Below are 10690 nucleotides of genomic sequence, written 5' to 3' on the forward strand. Positions count from 1 at the left end.
CACAGTGATGTTCATTGCACACCCATACAAATCCACACTGCGTGTATAAAAATTAGCTACATTAGTGCTATAACGACAATTCAGCAACATAAAAAAGCTCTTATTTCAGCATAATACATCTCATCACTGACTTGGTGCATCAACTGACCACTAACATACAAAAATACCAATATCGTTACAACATAATTACAAGAGGATGAGGATGATGCTGAAAGCATTATGAAACATTAGGCGGCCGTCTCAGGGGATGGGGGCGGGGCCTTTGTCAGAAGGCTGTCTCAGGAGATGGGGGCGGGGCCTCTCTCAAAAGGCTGTCTCAGGGGATGGGTGCGGGGCCTCTGTCAGAAGGCTGTCTCAGGAGATGGGGATGGGGGCGGGGCCTCTGTTGCCGTCGGGCACGGTCTGCGGGTGGGGCTCCGGTTCCACCTGGAAGGTGACGTTGACGAATGAGGCTGTTCCCTCCGGCTGCTCCGTGGTTGGTGGTTGGTTCTCCTGGTTCCTCTCTTCCTCAAACCTACGCTCCGCCTCCTCGGACAGACGGTTCTCCTCCTCCTCCTCTTCCTCCTGCAGAAGGATAACGTGGAGGAGTTGGGCAGGAAGAAGCCTGAGGTGTGGATTTTCCTGTCTCCTCATCCTGAACCTCAACTCTGTCCCAATCCTCAAGTTTCAAATACCTAGTTATGAAAAGGGCGTGCCTGAGATGCTTACACAGTGTTCAAGACGTGATAATAAAATCCTGTGGTCCACAGTGTCGAAAGCAGCAGTTAGGTCAAGGAGCACCAGAACAGCAGAGTTACTTGAATCAACGGTTAACATGAGATCATTGTACACTTTCAAAAGGGCTGTTTCAGTGCTGTGGCGTTGTCTAAAACCAGCCTGGAACATTTCATAAATACCATGGGCAACAAGAAATGATTGCAGCTGAATAAAAAACACTTTCTCCAAAACTTTAGACAGAAAAGGCAACTGTGAGATAGGCCTAAAATTAGACAGAACAGAAGGGTCTACGTTTTTCTTTTTGATAAGGGGCTGCTCTACGGCGTGTTTAAAAGCAGCTGGAACACACCCTGAGCTAAGGCAGGTATTTATCAGAACAAGAACAGTGAACCCCCCACAGTACCAAAAACATCTTTAAAAAGACGAGAAGGAATGCTATCAGAGGGACGGTTTTAAGGCCGTAATTTCTTAACCACATTAGATAGTGAGGAGAGGGATACTGGCTCAAACTGATCTAGGACAGTAGGCAGAAGAGGAGCAGAGGGGTCAGGCCCAGGGGCAACATGCACGGGGGAGAGAGAGAGAGAGAGAGAGAGAGAGAGAGAAACAGAGAGTGAGTGAGTGAGTGAGAGTTTGTGTGTGTGGTGTAGTATCTAGCTTACCTCCTTTTTCATTCGGTAGTACTCGTCTATGGCATACTGGTACTTTGGGGAGGTTATACCAAACAGGGAAGCCATTCTCTCTCCTAGGTAGTCACACACTGGAAACACAAAACAACATGATGTCGATCTTCAATCTTCACAACTAACATGAGTAAGAGATCATTTCAATTCTACATGAGGACCGACTGATTTAGGATGGAGTCAAATCGGGTGAGTCATACTGTATGTCAATGTCATTCTCATGATGCGTCTCAGGGAGACAGTTGTATGACAGTCTGTCAGTAACATGCTGCATTAACAGTCAATCAGCCAGTCTGTCAGTAACATGCTGCAATAACAGTCAATCAGCCAGTCTGTCAGTAACATGCTGCATTGACAGTCAGTCAGTCAGTCAGTCAGTCAGTCAGTAACATACTGCATTAACAGTCAATCAGCCAGTCTGTCAGTAACATGCTGCAATAACAGTCAGTCAGTCAGTCAGTAACATACTGTAGTACCTGAGATGGTGGAGGTTGCCACTCTCCACATGTGAAACCAGAAGTAAGGACCCCATGTCAGCTTAGACTGGAACACAAACACAACTCTATAACAGAACCAACATGTAGCACAACCACAAAATCATAAACATATCTGACACAACCATAAAACCCACACTAACGAACCAAGGAGAAAATCAAACAAATGTATGTACATATTCCTTGTTCTTTTTTATTCTTATTAGTTGCTATGTATATTCTGCATTTCCAACCTTTGCTGTAATTTCCCTCTGCTGAGATGCCAATTTTCCTCCCACAGGGATTACTAAAGTTCATATCTATCTATCTATCCAAACAAAAACCCAAAAAAACAATTCAATGTCATACCATTATCATCTTGCAATGAGCAGGTGTTGGTCACATGGCACAGCGGACAGCCAATCAAAACCTACCGTGTCTGTGGCGCTCATCAGGTCTGTCTTCACCAGCTCTTCCTCCTCTTCTTCGTCGGTACTGTACTCCTCCATGGTCTCTCCGCTGGCGAAGTAGATGGTCCTACGGGGCACCTTGACTGGCAGCTTCCGCGTACCAACGTCCTCCAGCTCCACACTCTCAAAGCCCTTCCCCATACTGGGATTCTTCTGACAGACATGACGCGCGCACACACACACACACACACACACACGCACACGCACACGCACACGCACACGCACACGCACACACACACAATCATCATCATGACATTATCATCTGATCAGCTATAGTATGAACAGTGAGAACACAGGGACTACTAGAATTTCTCAAATCTCAATAACCCATTTTCAAGACAGTGTTTGATCTTCCTTCTGAAGAAGCACTATTCCAGTAGTAAATATGACCCATATACTGTACAATGTGGCGTTTCTGATGTGTTAGCTATGTTGCCACATCAGGGTTATCAATCTGACACAGCAGCAACGTTAATGCTGTTTGAACAAAATCATTTTGAACATCTCTAAATAAAGTATGTTGATTGTGTATAAATAAAGAAAGTATGTTGTGTGACGGTCAGTTGGCTCGCTGGCACAATAATACAAAGACCACTTTATATAGCTGAAGCTAGGGAAGTGACGCTAGCTGGATAGCACGAAGCTTAGCAAACCAAACTAATAAGTTAGTTAGCTACCGGGGGTGAACTATGTGTTTAAGAAGTACCGTGTCTGATTACAATGTTTACCTTTTCAGCGTCCATAGCTTGTCCTAAAGAGATATTGACATTAGTGAGATACAGCGACAGATCTTCCATCACTACTTCTTCATCTCCCTCTGTCACCCGGATGTGACGATGTGTCATACAAAGCAAAGCAAAGGAACTACAATCTTTTTTCGTAAAAAAAAATAATTATGTTAGGTAATCACAATTTTATGATTAACGTTACTCCTGTCTTCTGTCTGAACTGGCTTGACTAATATGTCCATACATACTAATATGTCCATACATTATCAAAAAATAATAATTAATAAATAAATAAAATAAAAAGAACTCGAATCTTTATTATTTCCTGAACCAAGAGTTGGAACAAAATTATCGTGATGGTTGGTATCAGTCAATCACAAATTGAGAGAGTAAATTATCTTCTGTCCCCGACCCTTGAATCACCCCCAATATTTATGACGAATCTTCACATTGATAATGGCATTATTATTATTGTTATGGTTATTATTATTATTATTGTTGTTGTTGTTGTTGTTGAGAGTGAAAACTACTTTAGTCCAGAGAGAAGAAATGAGTTGTTCTAATCAAGTAACTACTGCCTGGGACTGAAGGAAAAGCAGGGGGTGTGGGCTGTGAAATCCAAAATAAGGCTCACGTGTTGGCTTCAACCACAGACTCCCGCATCCAGCTGCAGTGAAGCACCCCCCCCTGGCGGCCATGGGAGCTATGGCAAAAATACCAGCACCTTGGACTCAACCATTGCTGAGAATGGTTAGATAACACGAGCCATTATTCGCCATTATCATCAACAGGGTTGAATTGCCAGTAGGCTACAAACATTAAGATATTACTAACACAGTTAAACATCTGTTAAATGTTTTCATGGTGAATGTATGTCTGTTTTATATGTTGGACTGTCGCAGCGCACCGTTTTCATCCCCGCGCAGAGACAGAAGTGGCGTCATCCAATAGTATTGAAGAAGGAAAAGCTGCTATATCGATGTTTATTTTTCCAGAGAGGGAGCAGCTTGCCAGGGTGGAAACCTGCTGAGGTTGTAGCACCATTTTTGTTACGGTTATCTTCACACTTTCTATCCGCGACTGAATAACCGAAAAGGAGGCCTTGCGCCATGGCTCTGTGCGGGGGTGTCGGGGCCATGGCTCTACCGAGCGAGCTTATCGTCCACATATTCTCCTTCTTATCCGATCGAGATAAGCTGCGGGCCTCGTCCGTGTGCTCCCGCTGGAGGGAGTGTCTGTTCTACCCGGCGCTCTGGACGGAGCTCAAACTGCGGATCGGCGGAGGCTCGACCGGCGGCGGCTCCGGAGCCGAAGAGACCCCGAGGTTGGAATTTCTCATGCGGAAGTTCGGGTCGTTCGTCCGGGAGCTGCAGCTGGAGTTCGCTCCGGTGGAGGGCTACCTCGCCCCGGTGGAGGGCTACCTCAGCCCGCTGCACGGCCATGAAGACCAGGGCAGTGTGGAGGCGACTGCGGACGGCCAACCTCGGTTCCCCGACCGCTGGAAAGACGCGATGACCACCTATCTGGAGCAGGTCCTGTGTGTGCTGAGCAGCATTCGGAACAACAGGTAGCTAAACAGACTGATAACACGGTATCAAAGTGCGCCAGAAGCACCGTGTCGTTTTTAGGGAACGATGTGTTCTCTGGGGTTGTGCGTAGCGTGTGAGCTAGCTATGCTAGCACAGATAGCCGTGCAGCTACCAACCCAAGTCATTATGTAATCGGGTTATGTTTTGGCAGATCCCTGCGATACTGTTTATTTGACGTGCCCGTTTTCAACCTGTTTGACTGTAAATCGAGCGACGTAGTCAGTCCAAGAGGAAATCTATCCCTAAACAAAAGGGATTCTAGTGCTGTGTTCGTTTCTGTGCTCTGAATGTTGCAAGGAACTGAGTGGTTCATATTGACAACAATGCAGTTAGTTGTCCATAGTGTATCTAGCTGGCCCGCCCCGGAGCGCTGAGCTCAGCACTGACATTGACATCGTATGTCATGTAACTTTGGCCTCCCGTTCTGTTCTCTCATCATCTGCACCGGTCTGTGTGACGCTGGGGAAAGTGCCAGAGGCAGCATTCTGCCTCAGTACCAAACTCTCTTGTCACCCGTGTGTGTGTGTGTGTGTGTGTGTGTGTGTGTGTGTGTGTCTGTGTGTGTGTGTGTGTGTGTGTGTGTGTGTGTGGCCCAGGAATGTCAGTGTCTCTGTTATGTGAAACCCTTTACTGTGCTATATGGGTGAAACCCTAACGTAGCCCTCTGTAAGGTGTAGAGGTTGTTGGTAAGGCGAGGAAGGTTCACTGTGAGGTGGGAAGCTGCTGATGCTGTCAGTGAGGCCTTCTAGCTGTAGGTCTGTGTGGGTGTAGACGTGCTGACTGTTTGTTACTGATTACAATGAGAACGTACCCGCTGGGTCTGATCTGCCCAACAGCTGAGTGTCTTTTAACTAAAAGCGCACCCTCCATCTCTCTCTCTCCCTCCCAACCTACCCCTCTCTATATCTCCCTCCCTACCACACCCCCTTCTCAGGAACCTGCAGAAGCTGAGTCTGTACGGGGACACCTGTATCCTTCAGGAGGAGGGGATCCTGGACAGCTCCTATCTCAACCAGGTCCACCAGGGAGCCAAGAGGATCAAGGAGTGAGTGGCCTGATATTGAACGAGAATGAGCTGAGGTCTCTTCCCATGTAAAAACTCTACAGACAGAGACAAACAGACGCGCTTCACACTGTGGGGCAGCTTGGTGGGAAAACCCCGCTTCTGTTGCTACTTGGCTTATCTGTGTTTTCTTGCAGTTTCGTTTTAGGAAAAATGGAAGTTTAAAAAAGTTCCTAACTGAGTCTCTCCTTCTCACCACCCCCACTCCCTCTCTCTATCTCCCTCCCTCCCTCCCTCTCTCTCTATCTCCCTATCTCCCTCCCTCCCTCCCTCTCTCTCTATCTCCCTCCCTCTATCCCTCTGTCTCACCACCCCCCTCTCCCCTCCGTCTCTCTCTATCTCCCTCCCCCTCCCTCTATCCCTCTGTCTCACCACCCCCCTCCCCCCGCCCTCTATCTCTCTCCCCTTCTCCAGGATCCAGCAGCTCTTCGTGGAGGTCCTGTCCAACGGCCGGCAGATGAGGTGGCTGTCGTCCGCCTTCATGCTGGGGGTGCTGACCCCCCGCTCGCTGGCCTCCCTCTCCAACGCCAGCGCCGCCTCGCTGGAGCACCTCAGCCTGCTGGACGCCCAGCTGCCCCTCCCAGCGCCCGCCGAGCTCTCCCGCCTCACCGGCCTGCGCTCCCTCGCCCTGCACTTCTGCGACTTCACCTCGGACATGTGCCGCCTGCTGGCATCGCCGGACCGCCCGCCGCTCCACCGGCTCTCCCTGCTGCTCAACGGCGCCGGCCCCGACGCCCGCTCCCTGGACGGCGCGGCCAGTGAGGAGGAGTGGAAGGCGCTGGCGCGGCGGAGCGCCAACCTGCGCGTGTACGTGATGGCGCTGGAGGTGGGCAGCCAGGTGCTGCTGCGTGCGCTGAAGCCCAGCATGCCGCTGGAGCGCCTCCACCTGGACAGCTACTCGGCGCTGGTCAGCGACGGGGCGCTGGAGCTCATCTCGCAGCAGTACAAGACGACGCTGAGCCACTTCCTGCTGATGCGGGACGACGCCGGCTTCCCCGACCTGAGCTCCAACCGGAACGAGGACCCACTGGTGCTGCTGGCCTGGCGCTGCACGCAACTGACCGTCCTGGTCATACACGGTGTGTGTGTGTGAGAGAGTGTGTGAGAGAGTGTGTGTGAGTGTGTGTGTGAGTCAGTCATACACAGGGCCCTATTTTTGTGCTAAGGGCTACATTTTTGGTGTCCAAACTCGCAATTTTTAAACATTGTGCACCGAACTCAGCAGAGGCGAGAAATATTGAATTGGCGACGGACAAAATGTATCCCTTAGCACTTAGCCCTGGCACAGAAATAGGGCCCACAGTGTGTCAGATGTGTGTATGTGTGTTTCTGCGCACATTTAGTGTGCGTCGTTGACCCAGTCTGTGTTTGTGTGTCTCTGTTGTCGTTGTCTGACCGCTGTCCCCTGTGCCCCCAGGCTACACTGTCTGGTCCCACAACCTGGTGGCCATCTCCCGTCTGCGCGGCTCCAGCCTCCGCGTGCTGGCTGTGTCCGAGGAGAGCATCGACTTCGACCCGGACCAGTCGGTCTACATGGAGGGCGACCCGGTCCACAACCTGGTGAAGGAGGTGTCCCTGGGGCTGGGCCGCGCCTGGCACCCCTCCCTGGACACCAGCGTGGTCCTCAGTGAGCCCACCCAGCACTTCCACCGCCAGCTGCAGGCCTTCAGCACGGGCATCTAGGCCCCGCCTACCACGCCTCCCGCCCTCACATTTATCTCCATCCCACCTTAACCACCCCTAGCTGATTCTCATGCGCTTTGTTTTTCCCCCTTTCTTTTTTTATGTTTTCTAAAAAAAAACAAATCCTCCTCTCTGTAGAGTGAACTAATACTTTGTATGTGCTGTGTTTATAACCAGTATTGGATCTCTATATTTATAGCTATCTCCATATATCCTGCTCACGGTTGGGAGGGGAGGCTGGGAGTCGACTAGCGGGAGTGGGAGGTGTGTGTGTGGGGGGGTGGGGGGGGGGTTCGAAACAGCAACTAGCGTAGTTGTAAAGCAAGTTTTACTTTTTGCTCTGTGTCTGTCTATCTGTTGGTTTCTTAGCGAGTGCTGAGTTTTTCTGTAAACTTGCTATCAGTTAATCCATCTTGGCTTTTTACTACGAGTCCCTGTGTACTTGTCCACTAGTCCATAGGGAGCCTAGTCCAGTTCCTGTGTACTTGTCCACTAGTCCATAGGGAGCCTAGTCCAGTTCCTGTGTACTTGTCTACTAGTCCATAGGGAGCCTAGTCCAGTTCCTGTGTATTTGTCCAATAGACAAGCCTAGTCTTCTGGCAGAGGGACTTTAGAAGAAGCTGTAGAATGTTAATGTTGACCCCGCAGGGTCAGGGGTCACCAGGGAGTGTTCCACCGCCACCTCCAAGGTCGTCCTCTGTCAGTCTCAGGTAGGTTCAGCATCACAGCAACGAAGATGGTGATAAGTCAGAGGAACAGGAGGAAGAGAAGGAATTGAACAATCAGATAGATTTTTTTTTGGCATTCGAATCTTGTTTTTCTTGAGTCACAGTTGCCTTGGAAACCCCCTCGTTTTCGGGATTCTGTCATTTTGCCGTCAGCCCCCCCCCCTCCCCTCCGGCTCTGTGTGTGGGGGGGGGTATCAAACCTAGTCGTACATTTGTTTTCAAAGATTAAGGTGTTGAAAAGAGTTGAAGAATGGCAAAATGCTACTCCTTGCACATGATCTAATGTTCAGATGAGGTTGCGGAGTGTCGCTGTGTCTGGGTGGAGCCCTGTCTACAGTGTTTCATCTGTTATATTGTAGAGGGAAGCGCTTCGATCGTTTTGTTCACTGGCTCGGTCCATATCTCAGGATTATTGCACTTTTGGTACTTGTCCTTTCCGATGACGGGGCATTCCTCCGCAGCCCCCTGGCCAAGTGAAGAGTTCGCCGTTGGGCTGGACTGGACGGTAGCCCTGGGGGAAGGTCCAGGGGTTCACCCACCATGGTAATGATACGACGATAATCTCTCCAGCAGCCCGCGCTGGTGTGCATTTGATATCAGTCCGCCTGCATGCCCGCTCCCCTCCCTGCGGTCAGCCACAGAGGCTGGGCTTCCTGCCTGAGAGGTGGAGTTAAGGAGAGGGAGGAGCTGTGATATATATATATATATATATATATATATATATATATATATATATATTATGCATGATGACCGAGAGGAGCTTCTTCTTGTCTCATATGAGATTCTTGTCATTGTGTTTTTTTTTAGTTTTAGTAGCACACCAAAAAGCATCTAGATGATATAGCTCTACGTTAGGAGTTGACCGTTGTTATTGTTATTGTTGTCGTCGTTGTTATTGTTGATTATGATGAAGAGGAGTCATGGGTAAGACCTGTCTAAGGTCAGAAGAGTGGCCATGCCAGCCAGACCCCTTGTTACAAAGTTCAAGCAGCCTGATGCTTTCAAGCCGTGCCTAAAATACACAGTAGCTGTCATTTCATCTCGCTCGACCGTGTTCTCGGTGTGTGCGTGCATGCGTGTGTGTGTGTGTGTTTCCAGTTCACCTGATTCTCTAGTCTAGAACAGCAGAAGCAGAACTACCGTTACAGAAGCAGAGCTCAGTTACGCATCAGTGTTTTCGTGTTCTTTCGGTGTGTGTTTTAAAGTTTCTAAAGTGTATACATCAAAGTAAAGGGGTGTGTTTGTAAAGTCATACCACTGTCTCATCAGTGAACAGGAAACACCCGTTCTCAGGGTTCCGTCAGTAGAGGAGGAGGGGGAAGGAGGAAGGGGAGGAGTCACAATCGCTCAGGCCTCAACCACATACAGACGTGAGGTAGGAGGAGGAGTCTTTTACTATCAGTCACTGGATGCTGCCCCGGTGTCATGGCGTCTGTCCACGTCAGCTGCCAAAGATCACAGTGAAACTAGCGAGCCTTCAGAAGTGTCCTCTCATAGGCCAGGCACGTGGCTAAAGGCCCACCAGCCAATATACTACTACAGTACTACTAGATAGTGTGTGTGTATATATACACACTGTCGCTGAAGAGAGGCTGGAGAGGGACTGTGAGCTGTCGTCACACAGCTGCGCTGTGTCTTGGTCAGTAACAGTAGACGTGTATCTCTCTGTTCAACAATGCACCTGTTTCACTGTGAAGAGTGAATGTAATTTAATGTAGAAACTCCAGATTAGTTCTGCCAGACCTGTGCGCTGCTAAGAGACCTGTAGGAACATTCCACCGGGGAGTCCATCACAAACAGAGAAATGGCCAAATGTCTGCATGAAAAAATGACCTATTTTTGTACTCTTTGATTCTTTTGTGGAGTGGGGAGGGGATCCTGTAGACGAGCGGGGGAGTAGAGTGCTGCTCTGTTTTGAGGACTCTGTTTGCAGTGTATCAAGCCATATAGAGGTGGCTGTGTAACGCCAGCTGTAACTGTGTTACCACGGCTACGTAGTCTGGGGTGTGACTCTGTGTAACCATAGCTAGCTACGTAGCCCCGGCCGTAACCGCGTGTTACCATAGCACAGCAGGGCATTATTGTGTGTTGCTTATTATCGCAATTTAGTTGGACCCCCCCCACACACACACAATCTGAGTCTCTCTTGTAGTTGAGCGTAGGATGCTAGCAGTAGCCTCAGTGAACTGTGGTGTCCTTCTTTTATGAAAGGTGGCCATCCTGTGGCCTGTATAGAAGCTCGGAGGAACTGAGAGCACACCTGGGTAAACAAAAAATCCTGTCAGCAAATACTAGGGATGGACTTGATTTATTTTATCCAGGATAATGGAACCCATTGAGATGGTCCCAAACGTGTGCGATAAGAGAGCTAGCTTACTGTTGCAGCAGCGTGCAGCAGTCAGGAGAGAGGCGGGCCTGGGGTCAGTTAGGAGATCCCTGCTACGAGGCAGGATCCTACATGGCTTCTCTATGGTTAATAAGAAGCCCTGAACCACTGTATTAAGCTCTAGAGGGGTGTTAATGTAAGTGTTTCGCATTGCAGGAGCACCATGTTGG

At 49.3% G+C, this 10690-nt stretch overlaps 2 protein-coding genes across 3 annotated transcripts; one reads left to right on the plus strand and one right to left on the minus strand.

The window, feature by feature from the left end:
• Window positions 1-353: 353 nt before the first annotated feature.
• fam177a1 (family with sequence similarity 177 member A1) lies at window positions 354-3163 on the minus strand. Of its 2 annotated transcripts, none has more exons than XM_084438525.1 (5): window positions 3072-3163; window positions 2308-2493; window positions 1877-1943; window positions 1380-1477; window positions 354-564 (listed from the first exon to the last, which is right to left on the minus strand). In XM_084438525.1, the coding sequence occupies exons 1-5, from the start codon at window positions 3138-3140 to the stop codon at window positions 355-357; spliced, it is 630 nt and encodes a 209-aa protein (XP_084294651.1). In that variant the 5' UTR covers window positions 3141-3163; the 3' UTR covers window position 354. The 2 variants fall into 2 exon arrangements, with proteins under 2 accessions (XP_084294651.1, XP_084294650.1); XM_084438524.1 differs by having other exon boundaries at window positions 2308-2496; window positions 3072-3162.
• A 915-nt stretch (window positions 3164-4078) lies between these two features.
• Window positions 4079-7416, plus strand: fbxo33 (F-box protein 33). The gene is made up of 4 exons (XM_084437742.1): window positions 4079-4638; window positions 5595-5705; window positions 6138-6802; window positions 7141-7416. Exons 1-4 carry the CDS (start codon window positions 4181-4183, stop codon window positions 7404-7406), a joined length of 1500 nt encoding a protein of 499 aa, XP_084293868.1. The 5' UTR covers window positions 4079-4180; the 3' UTR covers window positions 7407-7416.
• The last annotated feature ends 3274 nt before the right edge of the window (window positions 7417-10690 follow it).

The sequence above is a fragment of the Borostomias antarcticus genome (assembly GCF_949987555.1).
Source record: "Borostomias antarcticus genome assembly, chromosome: 5".
Classification (NCBI taxonomy): Eukaryota; Metazoa; Chordata; class Actinopteri; order Stomiiformes; family Stomiidae; genus Borostomias; species Borostomias antarcticus.